This window comes from Pseudochaenichthys georgianus, chromosome 15, assembly GCF_902827115.2.
Source record: "Pseudochaenichthys georgianus chromosome 15, fPseGeo1.2, whole genome shotgun sequence".
Taxonomy (NCBI): domain Eukaryota; kingdom Metazoa; phylum Chordata; class Actinopteri; order Perciformes; family Channichthyidae; genus Pseudochaenichthys; species Pseudochaenichthys georgianus.
The window spans coordinates 21103452-21127515 of NC_047517.1; the positions used below are offsets into that span (position 1 = coordinate 21103452).

The following is a 24064-nucleotide window of genomic DNA, read 5'->3' on the forward strand; positions in this document are numbered from 1 at the left end:
GATTATTCCATGCAGTACTGTAGGTACAGAAAATACAAAAGCTTTATTTCCCAAATCTGTTCTGACTTTAGGAACAACACAGTGAAGAAAAAAGGCTTTAAAGAACCATTTACACAATTCAAACAAATATGTAAAATAAAACATACCATTACATACATAAGGCCAACTTACCTTTAAGTTGTATACACACGGTTAGTATAATACATCCACAGTATGAATGTCAGAGACCAGAGCTAACAGTCGTTGAGGTTGTGCATTTACTCATCATGACTCTTTGCAGCACATTTGTGTTGTTATCAGTCTGTGTTTCTCCTATCATTTGCATTATTGCAGTCTAGTGGGCTGCCACTGTGGGCTGCGGGCAGTTTTTATTTCCACAGCTTTCCCTGACCTCATGTTAGCGTTATATATAATAGTTTGCAGAGCAGACTGTAAATGATGGGAAAGAAAAGCACTGGTGTTGCATCAGTATGTATGGACAGATGAGTTGAGGTTTCACAATCTTAATCTGACAAAGCTGGTTGGGTGAATCCCTTATCTGTGTGTTACAATTCAACAGCATTTGCACTCATTTGGAAAACCCTCACCATTTTACTGTACTTTAACAAGTACAAATTAGAACAAATCAGTCTTTGCCATGTTGATTTAACTCTCCCCCATGTTATTATGCAATGAAAATAAGAGAATATTTATTAGGTAATATTAATGGACAAGTGAAGTTGCTTTGATCTATACTGTCTTTTTTACTCCACTTTAATCATTTGTTTTATTCTTCATCTCATTTGAAATGCCCAACTAATGTCCAAATAATCTTTAGCAACACCATATGCCAACATTGGGGTAAGAAGGGGAAAATAATATTTAATACTAAAAAGGGGTGATTCATGCTTAATGTATTTTTGAAGTGTAGCCAAAACATGTACTGTCATGTGTCATCAGTAGTATAAGCCAATCATTTAAAAAAAAATATCGTTTTACACTCAACACACACTAAATAACATCTAAGGAACTGTATGACCTTGAAGTTTTTTTCATTGAACATTTCGATTTCTTATGTTATTCACTTTGGTTATTGTTAAGAATTTCGGTGCTAATTTTACATTAAACCAACAAATGTAAAGGCAGATCCAAATGAAATTAAAGAGTGGGCTATATAGGCAAAACACATACACCAAAATGCAGGAGCTCAAAGACGAAAAGTAGTTTAGAATTCCGATCAATATGGGGTTAAATTGGATTCCTCGTTGACCTAGATAAAATAGAAAAAATATATACTCCAATTAGAGTGTAGTTTATGGGACAAACAACACCAAACCGACCCCACCTTGACTGGTCCAATCATAGAGTTTGCCTGCAGGCTGCCAGGTCAATGTCTCAGTCCGGTCACTTCCAGCTCCCCCGACCCGGGACGGAGGACAGGCGGGCCTCGGGACACTGGGTGGTGGGAGGTGGGGGGTGGGTGGTGATGGTGATGGTGATGTTTTTTTGAAGACTGATGGATGTGTGACGTTGGCGAATTGCAGCAATTGCTAAACTGTACTGGATCGAGCGGATTTGAGGAGGGAAGGCAAGTGGAGGAGGAAGGGGGTGGGGGGAGCCGACAGAGGTAGAAAAAAAATCACCGACAGCAAGTCGGATGGACTCAAGGGGACAGAGAGCAGGAGAGCGGCTTTAGGCACATCAAGGGTCCCATCAAGTGGTCTGGTGTCTGCACCAAATCAGCTTCAGGGATGTAGTCGAAGCGGCTTAGAGCTCAGCCCATCCGAGCTCATCATCATGAAGAAACACTCCGCCAGGGTCGCCCCGCTGTCCGCCTGCAACAGTCCGGTGCTCACCCTCACCAAAGTGGAAGGTAGGGGGAGTTCATATCCATTTAGACCGCCTGATACTGCGCAAACTGTGGCTGGTGTGTGTGTTATGGGCACATGTACTAACATGCCTCTGCTGATCTGATAGAGAGAGGGTTAATTTAATCACGTTTCTTAATTATTTAGGACATGGGTCAACTTTAGGACATCTTATTTGGAGCAAGATAAAACGAAACTGGAACCAATCAAGCGCGCAATTAACGTAACATTTAGATGCAACCTTTGCGGAAACTGTTTTACCATTGGACAGCTTCCTCATCAATGTTTGCATTTAAGTAACCAAATGCACTCGGAATTTAATCTCGTTATTTATTCATGATTTTGTTTTTCTTCATCGCGTGATGTTGCTGGAAAGATCCAAAATGAAGCCTATTATAGAAGTGCATTGTCCATATGTTGTTATTGACGCATTAATTTGTTATTGGTGCCGGGGGGTGAAGTAAGTGTGCTTGATGAACGCTGCTACATTTACAGGTCCTACAGGTCCATAGGGTTGATGTGAAGTTGTTATTGCAGAAGGGATTCCCCCACACACTCTCCACTCTTCACCCGCCCATCAGCTAAGATTCCAGAGCAGCATCACATCAGAGCAGCTAGGACATGAACCCATGCATCCAACAGTTTAAAAGGGGAGTGATTAGTAAAATATGCATAAATAAAAAAGAAAGAATGCTATATGTAACATAAAATAAGATTAAACAAGTTTAAATGATTTGTTATTGGTTGTGATCATATTCTAAAGATGTTTGGATTATTCAAATGTATACGGCTCCCTTTCATATGAGTGTTGAGAGCTTTATCCATAAATTCATGTTGTGCTCAAAGTGCACCAGATTGATGCATTTAACTTCAACATTTAGAAAACAAAAATCTTCCCGGGGGTGCATGCCCCCCGGACCCCCCTATCATGTGAGATCCACCCCCAAATAAAGCAGGTTAAAATAATTAAATTGCATACATTTTATTTTGAAATATTTGACCTTTCTAGTACACTGAAAACAGGTCCCACAGACCCAAACAGCACACAAAGGTTAAAGGTAAGCATATCATAATGTTAAAATGTGCAAAAGTAGCTCACAACTTGTTTTATTTTTTGAAAGTAGCTCTCATCCTAAAAAAGGTTGGAGACCCCTGTTTATAGAACGATACATTTGACAATTTTAAGCTTGGCCTACCATTTTATTGGAGCGATGAGGAACAGGTGGGGCTTGAAAAGGCCCACCTGTTCAAAGTGGGGAATGACAGGAAAAGTTTGAGAACCACTGCATGCGTTAAGCGGTCTCTGCGACCACACTTCAGAGGCTCTGCCCACTGATCTCCGACCTTGTCAGATATTGAGCATTCAATCAAATGAAGAACACAAAATTACTCAATATAAAACATAGAATTTGTGTGATTATACAAAATGATTTACAAATAAACCCCACTGCATATTTACCACTGTTGCATGTAGATGAAAGTGGGTCTCCCCGCAGTCTCAGTCTCTAAGGAGCACCAATAAGACACCTCCTGTTGCCATTATTAGGGATAACTCCTCTCTGACTCCCATGTGTGTCATCACCATGCTGTAATCTTCAATATGGTGTGTCATTGCTCCCTTTACTACAATGTTCTCCTTGGTCTCATTCCTGTGTGAATGAGTGGTGTTATGCATTATTTAATCCCCCCCCCTCAGCAGAGAGGAGTACTGCATTTCTCAGCGTTTGGAATATCGCAAAGGCTGCCAGCATATTGCCATCTCGCAGGCAATTTAAAAAGAAGAATTAGGATTAATCTGAATTGCAAACTTCCTGGAATACATTTATTTATTTGCATGATGAAGTGATATGTACACATGCCATAATGCATGAAAACAGTCCTAAGTGAGTATGATGATCTACAGATTGAATTGCTGTTTGTTCATTTTATGTTATGCTGCTGGCAGCTATACTTTGTGCAGTGCAGTAATATAATGCTTAATATATATAATAGACACCACAGCAGGTGCTCGTAATATGCTACATTGTCAGTGTCGCCTCTTAAGGAATTGTGTTAAGTTGTATTTTATTGTGAATACAATCAAATATATACCTGTGAAATAGTTTGAAGCTTTATATCTCCATTATTTTTGCAGTTCCCAGCTTTATTAGTGAAAATGTATGAAAATACTTTGTTATTCATAATGTATGGCTTGACCAGCTGCTTGAATATACATCAGGGCTTTCCCTGAAGTCTGCTATGGACACTGCAGAACTTAAACCCAGATGCTGTAGCTGTATATACTGTGTTGCATATTCACTCACTGCAAGGCATTCTGGATAACCTCAGAATAATCACTGCTGCTGGATAAGCAACGATTTAAAGCTTATTTCGGTGAATGTCAGCTCAAAATATAATATTTTCCGAACAGCTGAGATGGCGTGCTGTTATATGACAAGCTTGGTTATTCAGAATTAACAAAAGCTGTGCTGTGGAAAGAGAAGGGATTGTAAATGTGTGTGTTGGGGGTAATAAAGTTTTGTAAACTGTTGAAGAGAGAGACAGCTGTAGAGTTTATGATGTGAATGTTCGGCTCCCCATTTCAGCAGCTGCTTTGAAGGAGGAGGGAGTCGCAGGGGGCTACAGCGGATCAACACACAGCTTTTCAGACACTCCGCTGCTTATGTAACCCCAGCTCCAACATCTCTGTTCTCTTCACTATCACCCTGCTCCAGACTCTCAAAGACATATTTCTTTCGGTGTGGGAGTTCTTTTTGATTTCTTTCTTTTTGTGTCCAGTTAACAGCCATGTACTGTACAAGACAGAGAAAATGTTGTGACAATAGAATCAATGTTGAAATCCAGGATTTGAACATTGATTCTAGCTTTTCTACATTAAGCCACTCAGTCCTGTTTTATATTTTAGGGACAGGAGGAACTGCCACCCATATTCTGTTAAAATCCTTGAGGCTAGTAACCCAACCGTCTATTCTCTAGCATAATCCAATGTTCTTTTAATGACTTTGTTTTGTCCATTTCTGGGTCTACTGCTGCCTCCTCCAGCCATAAGTTTGATCCACTGTCTTCATCTGCAGCATTTACCTATTGCTTTTGATTAATTCCCCTAACCATCGGCTCCTGGATGATGATTATTGATTTCTCTTCAAATGTGTTTCTAGCGATCATCTCTTTGAGGAATGTCCGTGTTGTGTCGTCAAAGGCAGGGGTTAAAAGTTCATAAAAAATCTCTTTAATCTCAGTAATTTCATTACACACTTGGAAACAGAACAGGCATCTTTTAAAAGTGATTAATTCGTCCCAGAGGAAGCCGGTCATATTTCATCAGCTGCTATAATGACTTCACAGACCCTTTCTCCAGGGCTCCATCTACCCTGACCACGAGAACTATATCTCAATATAGCAAATCATAACCTTTAACATGCAGAAGGAGAGGTGTAAATGTACAGATAATTAACCCAATTAACGCAGTATGAGATCTTCAGGGTTTCTTGGTGAGATGGATTGTCATTGTATTGTGCACACTCTACAGTTTGCTTTATTAGAAGCTGCGACAGAATGTAATAGGTGTTGTTTTCACCTTGGGAGTCTGTGTCTGCGTCATTGTTGAAAAATGTGCTCCTGGAGATAACTGCTTTGGCAGGATTTACTAAGGGATGCGTTTTTTTAAAAGTAATTTGCCAGGTGTTTAGCCTGTGGACAATGTAAGATGCAGCTATACAACTTTACAGGTGTGTGGATGAGACAAGAATGAAGATGGAACATGGGTGTGATACGAGTCAGAGTCGCTTGATTTGGCGTCATGGTTGGCGTGATTCCATCGCACTAGTCTCTAGTTCTGTCTGCTTGAAGGTTTTTTAAAGACGTGTTGAGAAAATGTACCAAGAATAATAGCTCCATGTGAGTATTTTGCATAAAGTAATGGATTTAAGGGTTGGTTGATTTGTCCTGTCCGCCCTACTCTTTGTGCACCATGCATGAGTCATCTTCATCTTAATAAAATATGTGCATTTTGCAAAAAAAGCAGCAGCATTTACCACTGAGCAATACATTTGAGGTGAATAACAAAACAACCAGAATAATCAACCCAAAAATAACTTGACATGTTTCCTTCAAGCACGCTGAAAAAGAACATAAATAGAATCCTGCATCTATTACTCGTTCGCATGTGTCGTGTTTGCATGTCAGTGTACTTTCAGGCATGTGTAAATAGAAAGTGTATTGAGATGAAGCTACACCTGTCATAACAAAGGTCTAACATACCTGCATTTTGAATCTGCTGCGTCTGTGTAGTTAAAAGATCATCAGAAGCAGCTATCATGTTCAAGTTTTCCTCTGCAAGCCCCATTCAAATGTTACGTCTCCCTTTGATCCTTTGAATGTAATTGGAGTTGACTTTGAAGGTAGTCAGAGGAGAAGCCTAATGCTTTTAAATTCATTTAAAATGCGAGGGAAACAGGCCTTTCTCGCTTGATAAGTGTGCAATGAATACACAATGACAGGGCCTTTTATTTCATTACCAGGCCAAGCTTGTGCTCCGGATTATGTAATGCAGAGTGTATGTGTGCAGAGAAAGCCATCAGTTTAATTGTAATGAATGAGATTTCACTGAATAGATGGTTTGATGTTATAGCCAAATTAATTAATTTATAGAAGTTCATTTGAGGTTTGCTGCCACAACTTAATTGCTGCAAATCTTATTTGTATTCTGTATAAGAAAATGCCTTCTGTATCATAGTGTTTCATCTTTTAGCAAAATCCTCTACATAAATGTGTAAAGAGGAAGCTCGATGCTATAATCCTGAAGGGAGTTGATCCGAATAGCTTTCTTTAGGGTGTGAGGCTGCTGCCTATCCGCTCTAAATGTCTTGTTCAGCCAGTAAACCAGATGGTATTTGCTGTGTACCTAGAAGCCTAATTATTAAAAAGCTAAAGTAAAACAATAATACTACTCCCCTACAGCGGTTGTAGTTAGTGTGGCTAGCCCGGGAACCCTGTCAGCAAAAATGCATGCAGTATGCTTCAGTGTATTTCACCTCTGAAAATTACTTGGTTGTTTCATAACTTTTTTCTCTTGATGCCATTAAAAAAACGAACCAGTCATCAAACTGTGAGGGTCATTTTACAGGAGTGATGTAATGGAAATGTGGATGTATGTGAACACTCTATTAGTTAACATGAATGTAACTCTGATACGTCTTGTAGTACAGGGAAGGAGTATAACCTCTGTTTGGGCAGGCACTCAGAGTGTACACCTGCGGTGGTTGTTTATCCATTAATTCTACAGGGATGTTGTGGCCAATCTTTTAAATATTGATTTGTCGGGAAAGTGCTGGGACTCTTGCCAGTTTGTTAAACTGCAGGTCCATCACACTAGAGTCGCTGCTGTAAGGGACTGCAAGAGAGAGTGGGGGCACTTCAGGTCTGGGGAACATACTGTTGGGCAGTGTACCCGCTGCCAAATATGAGTAATTGCTAGAATACTGCACAGTGCACGGTCACACACACAAACACGAACCGGTTGGCTTGCAGCGGTGTTTTGTCGTGACACTAACCAATGAGGCATCAGAGGGCTGCAGCATTGACCTGCATCGTGAGCATCTGTTGAACCAGCTGGGCAGGTCAGGGCGGTGACAAACAACAAGTTTGCAACTTGGACAGGAAGTTGCTCTGTTGTCCTTTGAGGTTGAAAGAGAAAGCGGTCAGGCAGTGAGGAGAGCAGGATCAGTAACAGTCGTCCCGCCCTTGTCTGTCCTCCTGGGCCTTTGTCCTCTTGGCCCGCTGCGTCTGGTGGGCGCAGCGGGGGGGGGGGGTTGCCGCCTGACTCTCTGTTGTGTGATTGAGCCAGACATCTTGTCAGATGAGCCTGCTCTGGTGTGTTGAAAGGCCTCTGACTGTGACAGCTTGGCCTGACCAAGCTGTCACAGTCAAACATCAAAGACTCCCACTGTCTGTCAGACTTAGACGACAAAGACTGTGACTGCTGCCTGTCTGTCTTCTGCCTGTCTGTCTGACCTGCCTTGGTAAAACAACCATCCGTCTCTAATGTGACATTTGTAGTCTGAAGTTAATACATTCTAGAAATTGTCTTACTTTTGAAACAAATGCAGGATGTTAGGCTCTGACTTTTACGGGAATGAAAAACGGCATTAGTTAACCTGGGATTGCACTTATGCAATGATTGATGTTGCGTGAAAGCTGAAGATGAACCAACATTTCGCATTTGTATCAGCCGCAACAGAGACACTGTTATTTTCAACCATGTAAATGAGTGAGTTTGTGTGTGGACATATTTTTGTCACTATGATAGAGTTGCAACTGTGCAAGATGCAGTCACTAAACTGAACCGAGGTGTAGCAAAAGTCTAAATAAAGGTTGAGTTTGAAGTGTTCCTAGGGATCAACCGGGGATTTATTCCCCGCCTTAGAGTTGATGCCCTTTGTGTACGTCGCTGGCGTCACAAACCTTCACATTTGTATAGGTGCCATTAGAATTAAGTTTGAGTTAATGTCTTACACCCAGACATAAACTTATGTTTGATGTTATAAATAAGCATGGAATAACAATTGATTATGAGAATGACAGAATGAGTAAGTTGCACCAGTCAATTCATATTCATCACAAAGCAGAGACCCATGAGGCAGGAGAAGAGTTTCTCTGAAGTGTGTATCGGTGATTGATCTGTTTACCTTTCTGATTCACTGAGGCAGAGCGCTGCAGACCTCTCTCTCTCCCACAGAGGTGTCGCCAAACAGACAAACCTCTCTTACCTCAGCGTCTCCAACACCAGGTCCCAGTGAAGACTCTCGACAGCTGTGCGGCCACCCGGCTGAACCAACGCCAGCCTGTTGAAGCCTGTTGGGATGTGGTTTCTTGCTGTGTGGGTATCGGGTCAGCAAAGAGAGTGAGTGGTGGTGGTTCTGGAAGCCATAGCTGGGCTTTCTGGGCCTCTCTTCTGTGACGTGGGAGAGAAGGCAGCCAGGCAGAGCTATGCTGGCACATTTGGGATTTGCCGCTATCAGCAGGAGAGATCTGCACTGCAGAGTCTGCAGGGGGAGGGAGGAGAGCGGGAGTGGGAAAAGCGCAGGTGGGGAGGCATGGCCTGTGTTGGGAGAGAAACTGGAAAACCGGTCAGATAAATCTCAACACCAACCGGAGTGCTACATCACCTTCTGGAAGTGGGATGTGTAATGAATACTCTCCCCATGTGCTCAGTGAACTAACACACTATAGGCAGACAAAGGAGCATATAAGGTCGAGATTGATCTACTGTGCCAAGAGTGGTGAAGAGACTGATTTGTCAACAGCTTTTCACAGAAATGCAGGGGTGATTTGTCCCCTATGTTGTTGATTAAGTATGAATTTAACACTTTGCTGTGATAAATACAAAGTGGGGAGGATGCATTATCCTTTCTGTCAAAATTGTAAGGCAGACCTGGCAAAAACGTAATAAACAGAGTACATATCTACACAAAGAAAACAAAACAGTAGACAACAAAAAAAACTACAATTTAACTTATTGTCATTACACAGTACAGGTACTATGTAACGAAACGGTTTCTCTGCATTTCACCCATCCTAGTGTTAGGAGCAGTGGGCTGCCATTATGTACAGCACCCGGGGAGCAGTGTAGGGAACGGTGCCTTGCTCAGGGACACATCGGTAGCACTTGGTCTTTCCGGGACTTGAACTAGTGACCTTCCAGTTGCCAAGCCAAGTCCCTATGGACTTCCCCACCACCGCCCTGATAAAGCCAATTGGAATTGAAACTCCAATCTAAACAATTATTTTAAAGGGTACGTTTCGTCATAAAACAAAACTACCTAACCGGGTCAATAAAAAGATTGACATCTAAAGAAAACTGCCTCTAATAATTATTATATTTTGGATTTGAAAGCATTAATAATAAAAAGAGACACAAAACATTTTGTGGAGCAGGTTTTTGTACATGATCTTTTTGGCTTTGATTGGGGTAAAATCGATCTGTGTGCTGATGTCTTATTTTTATCTTGGTTTTATGGAAATTATTGATAGACATGTACCTCTTCGTACATTTAGAGTGAAGGGACGAGATAATCCTTGGTTTTCTGCTGAATTGTCTAGTCTCCTACATGAGAGAAACAAGGCCATGGGCAAAGGGAAATCTGGCTTTAGAGGTAGAATGGCTTCGTTTTAGCCCTTTTTACAATCTCCATTCGGGTATTTGGCACCAAAAGCATAAATAAGCCCTTTTTACTTTGGTAGCGAAATCTTTTTTTAACATTTTAGTTTTACTCTTGAGTCCACTTTTACCTGTGCATATTAAATTCCATGGTGTTCCAAGCATCAGTACGGCTGAGTGGTTGGTTGGGATGAATGTATTTAAGAAGAAGACTGCTGTCAGAGTGGATCCAAAGCAGCTCCTAAAAGGACTCCACACACTTTCTTCCTGTCTAAAGTGATTTCACAGATGCATGTTAGGTTCAGTTAAGCACAACTGGACATACACTTTGGTGAATAAGTTTAGATGCTTTCACTTGTACAGTAATCTCAAACAAAACCAAATCTAAATCTGTTTTAGTATTGAATTGCATTTTTAAGATATTTTAAAAACTGCATCTAATCAAACCAAAGATTGCATTGCAGGCCTTTCACCGCAGCTATGTCTGACCTTGACAGATGACATTTGATGAGGAACTGATAAAGTAAAGAGCTTTCAGTGAATCATTTACCAATTACATAAGGAGACTCTTTTAGTCATGGTATGGCTTCAAGTGACATTAGTGAAGGAGCCTTCAAACCTCAGTCAGCCACTCTACTGACCCAGCTCTCTCACTGATGAGTTCAGCGGTGCTCCATATTGTTCATCCCCAGCAGTGAAAGTTGACACAGTATCATTAGTCACCGTCAGGCTCAAGGAGGTACTGTGTTGGCTTCAAATCCCTGAGTCAGCACGTCAGTGGATAACAAATGGATATAAATGGATGCCTCTGCATAGATCATAGAAGCTTTGATTACTAATTTATGCAAATGTGTTTCATTTAATAAAAGAGAGAATGTATTTGTTCTATCATGCTAACAGCCTAATTGGAGTGTGAGTGGAATACTAAACACTTAATGTTGTCATAACACTTCACAAAGTGTTTTCACATATGCCAGAGCTGGAAATGCTTAGCTGGGCCTCAGCGCTTCTCTATGAGCTGATTGGCTTGGCCCATCACTGCATTTGGAAGATTAAACTGTGCTGCAGTAAGCAGCAGTGGGCCAGGGCCACAGGATGTGGGACGGTGGCCCAGGAAGGACAGACTGGGCAGCGTGATCGAGACATGACCTTCAGAAAGACATGGAGGCTCTGAGGCTCAGAATAGAGAAACGTAACTCTCACCCTTGTACCCAAGACTTTGACAGACATCCTCATGCGTCTCTTTTTCTTTGGTCTTTGCTGATTCACCATTTTGTTGCAGGAACAGACAATGATCTTGAATCCTCTTTCATTGCTGCCACATCTGTCTCGGAACTGTCAACTACTTTTTTCAGGAGTAGAAAGCATTTTTCACCATGCCCAAATAGTGGAGCATAATTTCATCTTAATTGCATCACAGAGAGCCAGGGGAAGCCGGGGCATTAGCATGGGGGGCGATAGTGATCAGGGATGTTAATCTGTGATTTAATAGAACCACCTGGCAAGGTCAGAGGCATCTCCAGGAAGAATGAGTCTCTCATTGGACATGATGAATGTCCATGAATAAAGCTATTTAACAAAATACGTAGCAAACTTTCATATAAATATATAGTGTCCCTTTGACTTCACAGATCATATTAACATAAAGGCAGACAAGTGCCAGGTTTATGGCAATAAGCTGACACAGGATAAGTGAAATAATATGAGTTTAATGTCTTATTTTTCACAGTGTAACTGTTAGAATTATGCTTGTCCGGCAAAGGCTTTTTGAAGCGCATTTTGTATTCCAGGCAGAACTGTACAGTGCTGATAAAAAGGCAAAAGGCTCCCTGCGGCACATCATTACCCCTGAAAGCACCATTAGGGAGATCCATCCATTTTAACTTGTTGGAGGGCAGGATACATGGTCCATGTTAAAGAACCGTTATGAAACAGAATGTATGTCTGGCTTGTTGTTGGCTGTGCTGTCCCCTCTCTGCCCTGATTGTGAATGTGTCGCTTCATAGTTTTGTTTTCAGTGGTGACAGTAGAGCTGTAGGTTTTGTTAGGCTCAAATAAAATGATGTATTGAGGCTACTCATAATAATAGTGTCAGGGATCTTTGTTGTTGCCAAGTTATGTTCATTTGATCAATACTAAATATCACTGAGAGTTGGGTAGTCTCAGGTAGGCTGTCTGCATACAGATCTGCTGAACGAATGATGTATCTATTGTTGCATTGAGCTTTATAGCTTTTATGCTTCTGCACAGTTACAGTAACACAGTTTAAACTGAATTGTTTAAAGGAGAAAATAAGCCATGCATCCATAAGTATGTTCAATGACTCAAGGTAACAACATGGCCTTGGTAAGTGAATCATCTTTCGAGCATGGTGGGTGTGGGTGAGTTGGACAGAAAACAGCACATCAGTTATTTGCTTCAATTCACACAATTATTGAAGAAGTATGGGAGCTATCAGGTTCTGACAGGAGCAATAGCCAAGTTAGGCGGTGCATGCTCTGGCACACACACACACACACACACACACACACACACACACACACACACACACACACACACACACACACACACACACACACACACACACACACACACACACACACACACACACACACACACACACACACGTCATTGTAACTCACGAGGTAGAGAAGAGGTCGTCTTGGATTGGATGTCAGATCTGCCCTCTTTTGTCCTCTGTTAGGCTGCAGCCTGTCACACTTGATAACCACATTTTTTGCTCAGATGTCTGATTGATTACCTTCAAGTTCAATTAAACTGTGACAGAAGCTATTTTTAGCCAGCAAAAGACAGCAAGACACGGGTGACCTGAAGTCATTCACAGAGAAGAAAATGCTATAAAAGCTCTCAGACCAGATTTACTGCAAGAGATATTCAAGTAATTCCTACACATGTACAGTACATGTACAGTATAAAGCTAAACCGTATTTCAAACATGACAACTTGGAAGAAATATAATAAATACATTGATAATTAATAATATATTTTTTGTTGAAATGGGTTTGAAAATGGTTAATTTGATAACTCTAAAGGATAACTCCCTCTGCTGAAGGAATACAGAAATAAATCACCCTGATTTAGATTTGTTTTAGTTATCTGTATGTATCTGTCACACTAACATGCATGTGTCCGTCTTTTAGGAGAAGACCACATCAGGGACAGTGTGGTGGGCCCCACAGACACACAGGCCGCGGGCGTTGTGGCCGGAGCAGAGTCGAGCTCCAGCAAACGGAAGCTGCACTGCTGCATCAGAGTAACAACCGTACAGGTGAGCAAGGCCCTGTGGGGAGTCGCCATGGTGATGTGTGTATGCTCCTCCTGGGCAGGCTCCACCCAGCTGGCCAAGCTGACCTTTAAGCAGTTCGACGCCCCCTTCACCCTCACCTGGTTCGCCACCAGCTGGAACTCCCTCTTCTTCCCACTCTACTACATCGGCCATCTGTGTAAGAGTCCAGAGAGGCAGACGCCCAGACAGAGATTCAGGTGAGGAGCAATATTCTTACATTTCACTTTAAACAGGGATGATATAACACATGAGAAATAATAACCTACAAAGTGAGACAAAGAATGCAAATAGGGTTTGATTTGGCTTCTCTGAAAAGGAGCTGTTCCAGAGTCAAGCACAAGCAGCCAGGAGTCTGTGGTCAGAGGTCTCTACATTTCCTTTGAAAAAATGCCTTTATTTGAAAAGTAAAGTTTTACAATCAATCTCAAAAACTCACAGGGTGTCAGTGGATACAAGCCTAAACTGGGGAAGATATCTGGGATTTAGAGGAACAGGGTGTAATGGTAATGATTTGATTGGCCAGTTAGATTGAGCAATTTGATTGGGCCATTGGAATCCTATCATTTGATTGGTCCATTAGATCAAGTTCATCAATTAGCCCATTTGGTTGATGCATCAATCTACCAGTCTATACATCTTATTGTCTTTTCATAGCAACACATACTGGCAGCAGGAAGTCAGCCTGTGAGAAACATCATCAGATTGACATGAACATGACATTATGTTGTTGACGCAGACAAAGAAAGTCATTTGTGTTGTCAACACAGAGAAACATTGTGTTCTCAAGCGCCACATAGCATACAAAGGAGGCGAACAATATTTCATATATGTATTTTCCAGTGCATCACACTCCATACAGGAACTTATGTTTACTTGCAATGTTCGCCCATCAGAGAGATGCACGGCAGCATCCATGGATGTCCCACCAGTACTCCCGACTCACATGGATGTGTTAGGACCCGTTATCGCTGCCTGCAGCTGTAACCACACTGGATGTGCTGAGGATTTTCACACCAAGCTGAAAAATGTAGAGTAGGAGTTGACATTTGTAATAGCTGTCCTGTCTCTTTATATAAAGTGTAGCTGTGACTTTATGATCTGCTAGAAGCTAGATTACCGTCCTCAGCACAGTTAGAGTTTCCAAAATCAATGCAGATTACGGGTCTCATGAGTGCAACAGTACGGCAGAAACAAAGCCACAAACTGTCAGTGGTTGTGATTTAAAAGTGGCGTATCTAGTGAATGAAATGATGATATACTTTGATGTGATTGTCACTGAATCAGTGTGTTTATAAAGGGGGAGTGTGTTTTACTGCTGACTCAGCTTCCTGGATCTGATTCATAACAATGCTGCTCCACAGTTTCCAGCCTGTCACTCCTCCAGTTTTTGCTGCTTCATCACCCTCACAGCAGCGTAAACGGTGTAACTCAAAAGCACAATCAAAATGTCAAAAACGCATTCATTTTATAGTTTGACTAAGGTAGGGAGGGGGGAGTTCTTCTTGGCATCACAGCAGAGTGATGCAGCAGAACGTCTTATTGGGTGGAACAGTTCAAAAATAGTGATGGAGAGAACATGACCACAAAGAAGTATTTTAATACTGATACCTAATGTCACGCTTTGGTTCATCCTTCTCGTTACACAGTGTGAAATATTGAATGTCAGGCTGAAGCTTAAGAATGTCTGCTTTTATTTAAGGACATGTTCATCCATTTCATTGTTTGAAATGTACATCTTCTTGTGAGTGGTTCAGACTTTTCCAGGCAGGGATTAATTCCAGGCTGAAGCTGGAACTAAACTACATACAGCACATTAAGTTAAATCACTTCTTCAAGACCACAACATATCACCAGTTTGACTGTTTATTGTTGTTTCTCAGTTATATATAATAAAGTCTCATATATGTATATTGTTATACTGTATACTTAGTCATCAAAAATGTGCCTCAAATATACAACAATACTATGTAAGTCCTTTATGTACTTAAAATATATTGATATGTTTGAGCTTACAACTGGCAAAGACGAGTCATATAAAAGTTAGTTTCAGAAATATTTAACTTTAATGCCTTGTGGCAGATCCAATTATATTTGTTAATATTTACTTAATTCTCCTGTTCCCACATGTACTGCGATGACATGTTTAGTTCGCTTTTATTTACTTTTGAAATTAGGAAATATTTCACACTCTCATCACTGATTAAAGTCTTTGGTCTCTCTGGTATCATTTGAGAGCTGTTTGTGTTCTTAAATATTATCAAAGTCCCAGTCCGTTATAACATTAATCAAGTCAATTATATTACATTTCCAATATTCTAACACTGAGCCTCTGCATTATCTTTCTGCACAGGGAGTGCTGTAGGTTTTTCGGGGATGACGGGCTTACACCCAAGGTGTTTTTCACCAAGGTGGCTCCCTTTGGCCTGCTGTGGATCCTCACCAACTACCTGTACCTGCAGGCCCTCAGGAAGATCAACACAACAGACGCCTCGGCGCTCTTCTGTTGTAACAAGGCCTTCGTCTTCCTGCTGTCTTGGATTGTACTTAGAGACCGCTTCATGGGGGTCAGGGTGAGTACACCTGCTTGTATTTCTGTGTATATAGAGTCAAGCAAAGGTCACAAACAGCAAGTTAAACATGTTTTGCTCTCCTGGAATCACCTGTGGGAACCTCTATCCGTAACAAACAACATAATAACAAACAAAACAAGCAACTGTAGAGACAGTCATCTGCATAATGTAATGGCTACAACGGGAAGTGATAATATATTTTAATTGAGTGTCTGATCATCCTTGTTTTCCCTAACAATAAAAGTCTCAAACATGGCTGGGATTTAAGCTTTAAGCTTGGCCAGTGCCACAATATCGTATTTCTTTTTAAATGTACAGTATGTCAACCAAATATCGACTTTGTTTCGCCTAGTCAACCCTCAGGTTAATCTAATGACACATTGGAAAGGACCATCAACGGTGTGACACTGATCAAGACAACATTTTGAATATTGTTGTGTGCTTGTATTATTATTTGCATTAAATCTTTGATGAGTCAATAATTGTCCAATAACCTACGAAATGGTCAGGTAAAGGCTTGCTGTATGCTGGATAGGACGAGATGACCTTCATTTGCCTTAAGGCTTCTTATCGTGCCTCTCAGAAAGAGGTCCAGAATTTCCTCTCGGCATTAATGGTGGAGTCTGGGTTCAAATGTTGTGTATCTATCAACTCTATTTTTAACTAAAGATCACTTATAATGCCAAAACCTCCGTGTATATAGCTCCCAAAGGGTTGAAAAAAAATGGTGTTCCTCTGAGCGAACACACTACGGTCCAGTAGAGAGCATGTTACCTGTGTGACAACGTGATTTCCCACCAGTGATCGCTGTGTCATTCAAATGTTCCTCCTGTGTGTGTTTGTCACTGAGTGTGTCTGGATTGGGTTTAGGGTTTAGCTTTTATGGATTGAGGAATCTCCCGCTCTCCCCCCCCCCCCCCCCCCCCCCCTCAGATATTTTCATATCTGCAGCCGTCCTGCAGAATGGCTTTCCCCTCTTCTTTTTTCTCTCCTTTACACTCACTCACCACCCCGGCTCTCCCTCGTGCGTGCCCCAACTCCCTACCCCCATTATCTGCGATGAAAGGCCTCAGGAAGAGACACGTACTTTAATAATCCTGCTTCTCGCTCTCTCACACCCCCAGCTTCTCTCTCTCTCTCTCTCTCTCTCTCTCTCTCCATCTTGGTGGTGGGGATTGCGGTGTTTGAATGTCTGCAGCAATGCAGGGGATCTTGGACGACTTTGTCATGAAAGTGAAGGAGGGGAGAGAGAAAGACGGGGGATGCTAACAGCGATATTAAATTGTTTAAGTGATATAAACAAATAAAGATGTCTGTGTTTGGAGGCAAAGTCATGATGAAGGTCATGAAATGAATCGAAGAGCTTTTGAGCTGATGTGTGCCTTAAATTTGGATGTATCAGTTGTAAAGGAGGGATAAGAGGATTCAGCCTAGTCATTATTACTACACTAATACAAATCCTATCTCAATGTGCAGGTGTCGTAATGTTTTTTCCCCCTTTGACCCTCACATTGTGCTGAAACATTTCAAGAAACTAAAGCACAAACACATGGAGGGCGCTGACCTTGTAAGCACCCGTCACAGGAAATGGTGAAGCACTGACTGACGGGGCAGCATGCCTTGCAGAAAGGGCCATTGTTCCAGAGGTGCCCAAGGACTTTTGCAAAGCAAAAACACACGGCTCATTTATCTTCCTGACACCTCTTTAACGCAGGGCTAATCCACCGGTCTGTGGCATGTCCCTTACGCTGTTCTTTAGCCGAACACACACACATTCAGAGACAAATGCTCTAAGTTTAATAGTTGAACGATTTTGGTCTGTATTCTTCAAGGCTGGTTGAGAGCGGGATGAAACTGAGGCTCTGGTGATGTTTGGATGGTCTGACAATCTCGGAGGCAGGGAGCGGGAAGTGGGCGTGAGAGGGGGGGGGGTGGGGCGGTGGATCAAGTGGGGGGGATTGGTCTGTAAACATGATGGCAGTGTAGCAAAAATCAATGGCAGACAATCAAGCCAACTGCTGCCTGAAGAAGCTGCCTGTCCTGTGTTGGAACGCTTGCTCTGTTCAGAGATGGAAGATGATCCTTTACTAAAATATCAATACAGTATGCATAAAAAAAAAAAATCTATTACATTTAAAATGTACTTAACTAAAAGTAGAGTACAGGCATTTGTAATACAGAAAAAGCGTCTTGCAAAAATAAATAGAACATTTAATTCAGTAGCTCTTACATATACCAACCTCTCCAGGTTCATCCCTATCTATACTTTAAAGGTTTTTACAGAGGGGTCTGCTCATATATTAATCATAGCCTGATTTTATATAACGTTTAATTCTAAAAAAAACTATAATTTCTGTTTGCCATTGACAGGATTTTCTGATTCCTGGTACAAAGAGAAATTCTCTCTGTAAAAACATTTGACTTTTTAACCATGGCTTCATCTAATAACTTAAATGTCTCAATTTTCTGGTGTAAAAAGTATATATTCTTCAGATTGTAAGTGGAGTTCAAGTATTAAGTAGCATTGAATAGAAATACTATGTACTCTACTATTATTCCGCCACTGTAAACACCAAATGAGCAGTCTGCTGATGACTATAAAATAAAAACTAATTATATCATTATGAGCCTTGTCCCGTGATGCTTCCGCGGTGATTCACAATGTGCCATGTGTGCCTGCTGTGTTCCTGCACGGCGATAAAGGCTCGGGCGTCTTTATCGCCTCACTGCGAGCAGCGTGTTGCCCATCCGTCATCCGCTGATGTTCCTCCTCCTCTCCACAGATAGTAGCTGCTATCTTGGCCATAGCAGGCATTGTGATGATGACCTACGCTGACGGATTCCACAGCCACTCGGTCATCGGCATCACGTTGGTCGTGGCCTCTGCTTCGATGTCAGCGCTATATAAGGTATTTCTTTGTAAAGCCACTAACCTTATGTCCTTCCATAAACCTCGCCTTCATTTGCAAATGGATCAAAACATGTAAAAATAGCTAAACGTATGAATTGTGATGTCTTATATAAGAAATCCTGCACTAGCTCCTTGCTGCTTATGTAACCAGGTGGCAGAAGACAGGAGGGGATTATGAAATAAGGCTCAGATGACAGAAACTGGTGTTATGTGAGCGTTTGGTTACCGGCCTTGGGCTGCTATGTTCCGATCAAAGATGTTTCGGGTCAGATATATTTTGACAGAGCTCTGGTCTCCTCTGCCCTGCTGTCTGTGTTGCCTAATGTGATAAACAGACAGCCGCGGCCCGCTGCCAGAAAACATGGCAGCTAGTTGGCAGGTGCACCCCTCTGCAAGCAATATTCCTCTGCTCTTAAAGGGGGCGGGTTCAATGCATTCATGACCCTCCTCCCTTGATGTCCTCAGGTGCTCTTCAAGATGGTCCTGGGCAGTGCCAAATTCGGAGAGGCTGCACTCTTTCTTAGCATCGTTGGAAGCGCCAACTTTGTTTTCATCAGCTTCGTGCCGCTCATCCTGTATTTCACTCACGTGGAGTACATTGACTCACCTGGAGAGATCCCCTGGGCTTGCTTCTGCGGGGTTGCAGGCCTGATGTTTGGTACGGAAAGATGACAGATGAAGCACACATCTTATACTGCACTGATTATGCAACCCATACATATCCTTTTTAAAGTTTTATGATTTCATAAAATCATTTTGTTGTCTGCTGCTACTCTGTGCTTCTTCCCACAGCTTTCAACGTCCTGTTGAACTTTGGCGTCGCGATAACATACCCAACATTAATATCTCTTGGCATCGTCCTAAGTGTTCCTGTCAACGCCAGTAAGTCTCTTGGCTCTTCTCCCAGACTTAACTTTTTAAAACCAGCCACCATTTTAAAAATCAATCAATCAATCAATCAATGTTTATTTATATAGCCCAATATCACAAATGTTACATTTGTCTCAGTGGTCTTCACAGTGTGTACAGAATATCAGTATGACAATACGACACCCTCTGTCCTTAGACCCTCACATCGTACAAGGAAAAACTTCCAAAGAAAACCCAGTTTAAAGGGAAAAATGGGAGAAACCTCAGGGAGAGCAACAGAGGAGGGATCCCTCTCCCAGGACGGACAGACGTGCAATAGATGCCGTGTGTAAATTGAAAAGATAATACATTTGCAACATAGGTAGTCCAAATGTTTGGAAATGCATGTGTGTATAATAGGAAGATGAATCCACGAGGATATCCATCCAGGACCGATGATCCAGGACCACAGCCACGACTCAAGATCCAGCGCTCGCGATCCAGGACACAGGACCGCAGGGTCATCCATGACTCCGGATCCCAGCGTATATAGACACCAAAAAGAAAGACATTTGGGGAAGCTGGGTTAATCGGAACATGAGAGTACACGGGTATAGACAGAGAGAAGGAAGAAGTAAGATGTCCCCCGACAAACTAAGCCTATATCAGCAAAACTAGGGGCTGAATCTAATCAGCCCTAACTATAAGCTTTATCAAAAAGGAAGGTCTTAAGCGCACTCTTAAAAACGGATAGGGTGTCTGCCGCCCGAACACAAACTGGAAGCTGATTCCACAAATGTGGAGCTTGATAAGAAAAGGCTCTGGCTCCCATTGTACTTTTAAAGATTCTAGGAACAACCAACAACCCTGCATTCTTGGAACGCAATGCCCTAGTAGGACAGTAGGGTATAATGAGTTCTTTAAGGTAAGATGGCGCCTGCCCATTAAGGGCTTTGTAGGCGAGAAGAAGAATTTTAAATTCTATCCTGTGTTCTATAGGGAGCCAGTGTAAGGCAGCCAGAACAGGAGTAATGTGGTCCCTTTTCCTAACGCTGGTTAGTACACGAGCCGCAGCATTTTGAATCAGCTGAAGCGACTTGATTGACTTCTTGGTACTCCCTGATAATAAAGAGTTACAATAATCCAGCCTAGAAGTAACAAATGCATGGACTAGTTTCTCTGCATCGTTTTGAGGCAAGATATGCCTGATTTTTGCAATGTTACGTAGATGGAAGTAGGCGGTCCTTGAAATTGATTTTATGTGGGCGTTAAAGGATAAATCCTGATCAAATATAACACCAAGATTCCTTACAGTCTCACTGGAGGCCAAATTAATGCCATCCATAGTTAGTATGTCTTTAGATAATTTGTTTCGTAGATTCTTCGGGCCAAGTACAATAACTTCAGTTTTGGTCGTGTTTAACATCAAAAAGTTTAAGGTCATCCACGTTTTTAAGTCCTTAAGGCAGTCTTGAATTTTATTTAGATGATTAATTTCATCAGGCTTGATTGATAAATATAGTTGAGTATCATCCGCATAACAATGAAAGTTTACAGAATGATTCCTTATAATATTGTAAGGAAAGGAAATCACACTAAAATGTATCATCTATATTTGGTGGAGAGTAGAACTTACATTCAAATTAGTTTTCTTATCATTGTAAACTGTAAGATGTTCTGGTGATTGACATTCCCCTTCTGCATATGCAATGTTGACATTATTTCAATCAATTATTGTTTGTTAGTTAAAGTTATTGGTATCAAAGTATCAGACCTTGACTATACAATTATTGTGGCCCAAATAATTAACGATAACCATATTAATGCAATATCCGTAGAAAATCTGAAGGAATAAAAGGTCATATTTATCATTGTTGTTTTCGGTGCTGTCTCTTCTTACCAATGCATCTAATTTATTTCTTAAAATGTTTTTAAGTTTAGTTAGTTAATAGAGAGTCTGTAACCATAACTTTATACAACAATGACAGTAATGGATATTAAAACAAAAAAAGATCCACAAGGCCTCACGTCTGCCAACAGTAATGATCATGTGTGTATTATTAACATGATCGTGATTTGTTTTTCAAATATCACTATTATCCTTAATGACAATGTGTATACATGTCTTCATATGTTCTTACTGACACATGCTTCTCATTTTACAGTGGTGGACCTCTACACGTGTGAAATTAATTTCAACACAGTGCGCCTCATTGCTGTGTTCATCATCTGCCTGGGGTTCCTCATGCTGCTGCTACCGGAGGACTGGGACCAGTGCATCATCCAGCTCAGCACGAAGCTGCGCAAGAGAGACGAGCCAGCTGAGGGCAGCGCTGAGGCGGGCGCCACCACCGGGCTCAACTGGAGAGGGAGAGCCAGGACCTCCATGTCAACATTTGCACATTGAAGACGTCAGGACATTTGATCTGCCCTCTTTTTTACGAAGCTCCCTGGATGGAAATAAGTGTTTTCGACTGCCCTCTGATCAGTAACACTTCGGTCAAGGGGGGAGATGCAGGAAGCACAGTGTGAATCATTCATTTGATGTCCTTTCCACTCACAAGTTGTCAAAGTTGGTGCATGGACAATGTTTATTGTAACCCAAAAGATTATCAGGTATAACTGATTAAGTCATGTATTCATTTGGCTGTACCTCTTAGTCAATCCATGGATTCTCTACACCCTTGCACCTGGGAAGACTTGCCAACTTGCCTGATATTATCAGCTCCGAGCAAAAAAACAACCTTTTTGGAGGCAGGCCTAACACCGTGTGGACTTGCTGTCTTTAACATTTACACACCTTTAAGATCCAAAGATGAATGCCTAAAATGCTGAATGCCTGAAAACAAAAAGGGAGGCCAACTGTGTGTAAACTCTATGACAAATACCTGCCTTTGGTGCACTGTACATAGCTGTGTCACACCGTTCATGTCGGTGAGCTGTGGACCCAATGGGCTCATCTGGTGTGAGAGGACCTGTCTGAAAACCTGAGGATCAATCTGAGATAGAGAAGAAGTGTGTCTCTGTTCATCCTGAGAAAAGAGGTCAGGTCCGATTTAACCACACTGATTGGCCCCCTGTGGTCATATGCTTTCCTGGGGCTAACCCCTCCTCTGTCAAAGCTGACACTCATTGCTCAGGCCCACAGTTAAGGCACGAGAGATCCAAAACCAGTTTTTAATGCGTTAGATGGTTCATATTTGTGCTTTCAGTCCATCCATAAAGCACCTGCTTTGCATTTTCTGTTGCAGAGTTACTGACAATAAACAGTTTACTAATCAAGCAATACACATGCATTTACAGGACATGTATTGGCATCCAAATAATATTCAGATGTGTTTTTTGAACTGTATATTCGCTGTTCAAACTACTAACTGTCCTATTTTCACAATGAATGCTTCAGGTACTTATCTTTGGATGGACTAAAAGCACTAACAGCTTATAATAAAACAAGACTCACCCTTAGAACTACCCTTTTAATAACTCTGAACGCCAACCATAGCTATCACTTAGCCTCCCTTTGAATTCATATCACATTTCCAGACGTATATGCACATAAACTAATCGGCGACAATTATTATTTCATTGTGTCATTTTATAGAAAACTGAAAATAACAGACGGATGAAAACTGTCTCAATGTGGTTTATGGAGAGGTGTGCTGACACATGACAATGGCTCCCATTTTTGTCCACCTCTGCTCTTCAAAAATAAAACGTTGTATCTGTATCCATCAATCACACTTCTGAGGCGAGATAAACCGCAGAGCGACCGAGGCACACGCCTTGTAAAGCGACTGGTGGAACCTCTGCCTTCTTGTGAATGTACAGTATGAACATCACTCGTCCACACATGCTCGCTACGTGCCATCTACTTTCTACAGAACCACCACTGATCACTGCAGAGTGACTCTTTAATACTACCCTTCTTGTACCCATCTCAGTTTTTTTGGAGCAAACTCTTGACTCATCGTACAGGACTTTTTATATTTTTTGCAGACTTACGTTGAGGGGACAGTGGGTGAAATCTGCAGGACGAGCATGCACATAGTGTATAAGCAGATACAGCTGAAGTCCACTTCACTGCCTTTTCTGTTTTGCAATACAATACATTAGCACTGTTTCCCATTGTCATGCTCTATGACAATAATTTATAATATTGTATTCCTCTGGAATTATTGCTAGACATTAATGTAAACCTTTGTAAGGAATGATACATTTTACACTGAGATGCAACATAAGATTATCACATTTGAGGAAGAAATATCTAGAGCGTCAATAAATGATGGGTTAATTGAATCTAATGTTGAGTGTCTTCAAGTGTAATCACATGTACTATATAAAATATTTCTTTTCAATACATTTCACTGTCCAGGTTTGTTTTCTCAGGAGTGTTGTAATACTGTGCTTACAGATCACTAGTAA

The 24064-nt window shown here is 41.5% G+C and overlaps 1 protein-coding gene across 1 annotated transcript; it reads left to right on the plus strand.

The window, feature by feature from the left end:
- Positions 1–1602: 1602 nt before the first annotated feature.
- Positions 1603–23997, plus strand: slc35f3b (solute carrier family 35 member F3b). Its single transcript, XM_034101317.1, has 7 exons — positions 1603–1852; positions 13167–13509; positions 15663–15882; positions 18666–18791; positions 19259–19451; positions 19586–19675; positions 21808–23997. The coding sequence occupies exons 1-7, from the start codon at positions 1777–1779 to the stop codon at positions 22047–22049; spliced, it is 1290 nt and encodes a 429-aa protein (XP_033957208.1). The 5' UTR covers positions 1603–1776; the 3' UTR covers positions 22050–23997.
- Positions 23998–24064: the final 67 nt, after the last annotated feature.

What these genes read in the sequence shown, in the direction of transcription:
- slc35f3b (XM_034101317.1), top strand. Translation starts at nt 1,777, where the DNA reads ATGAAGAAACACTCCGCCAGGGTCGCCCCGCTGTCCGCCTGCAACAGT. An exon ending in CACCCTCACCAAAGTGGAAG is followed by an intron (nt 1,853 to 13,166) that starts GTAGGGGGAGTT and finishes TCCGTCTTTTAG; the next exon opens with GAGAAGACCACATCAGGGAC. An exon ending in CGATGTCAGCGCTATATAAG is followed by an intron (nt 18,792 to 19,258) that starts GTATTTCTTTGT and finishes TGATGTCCTCAG; the next exon opens with GTGCTCTTCAAGATGGTCCT.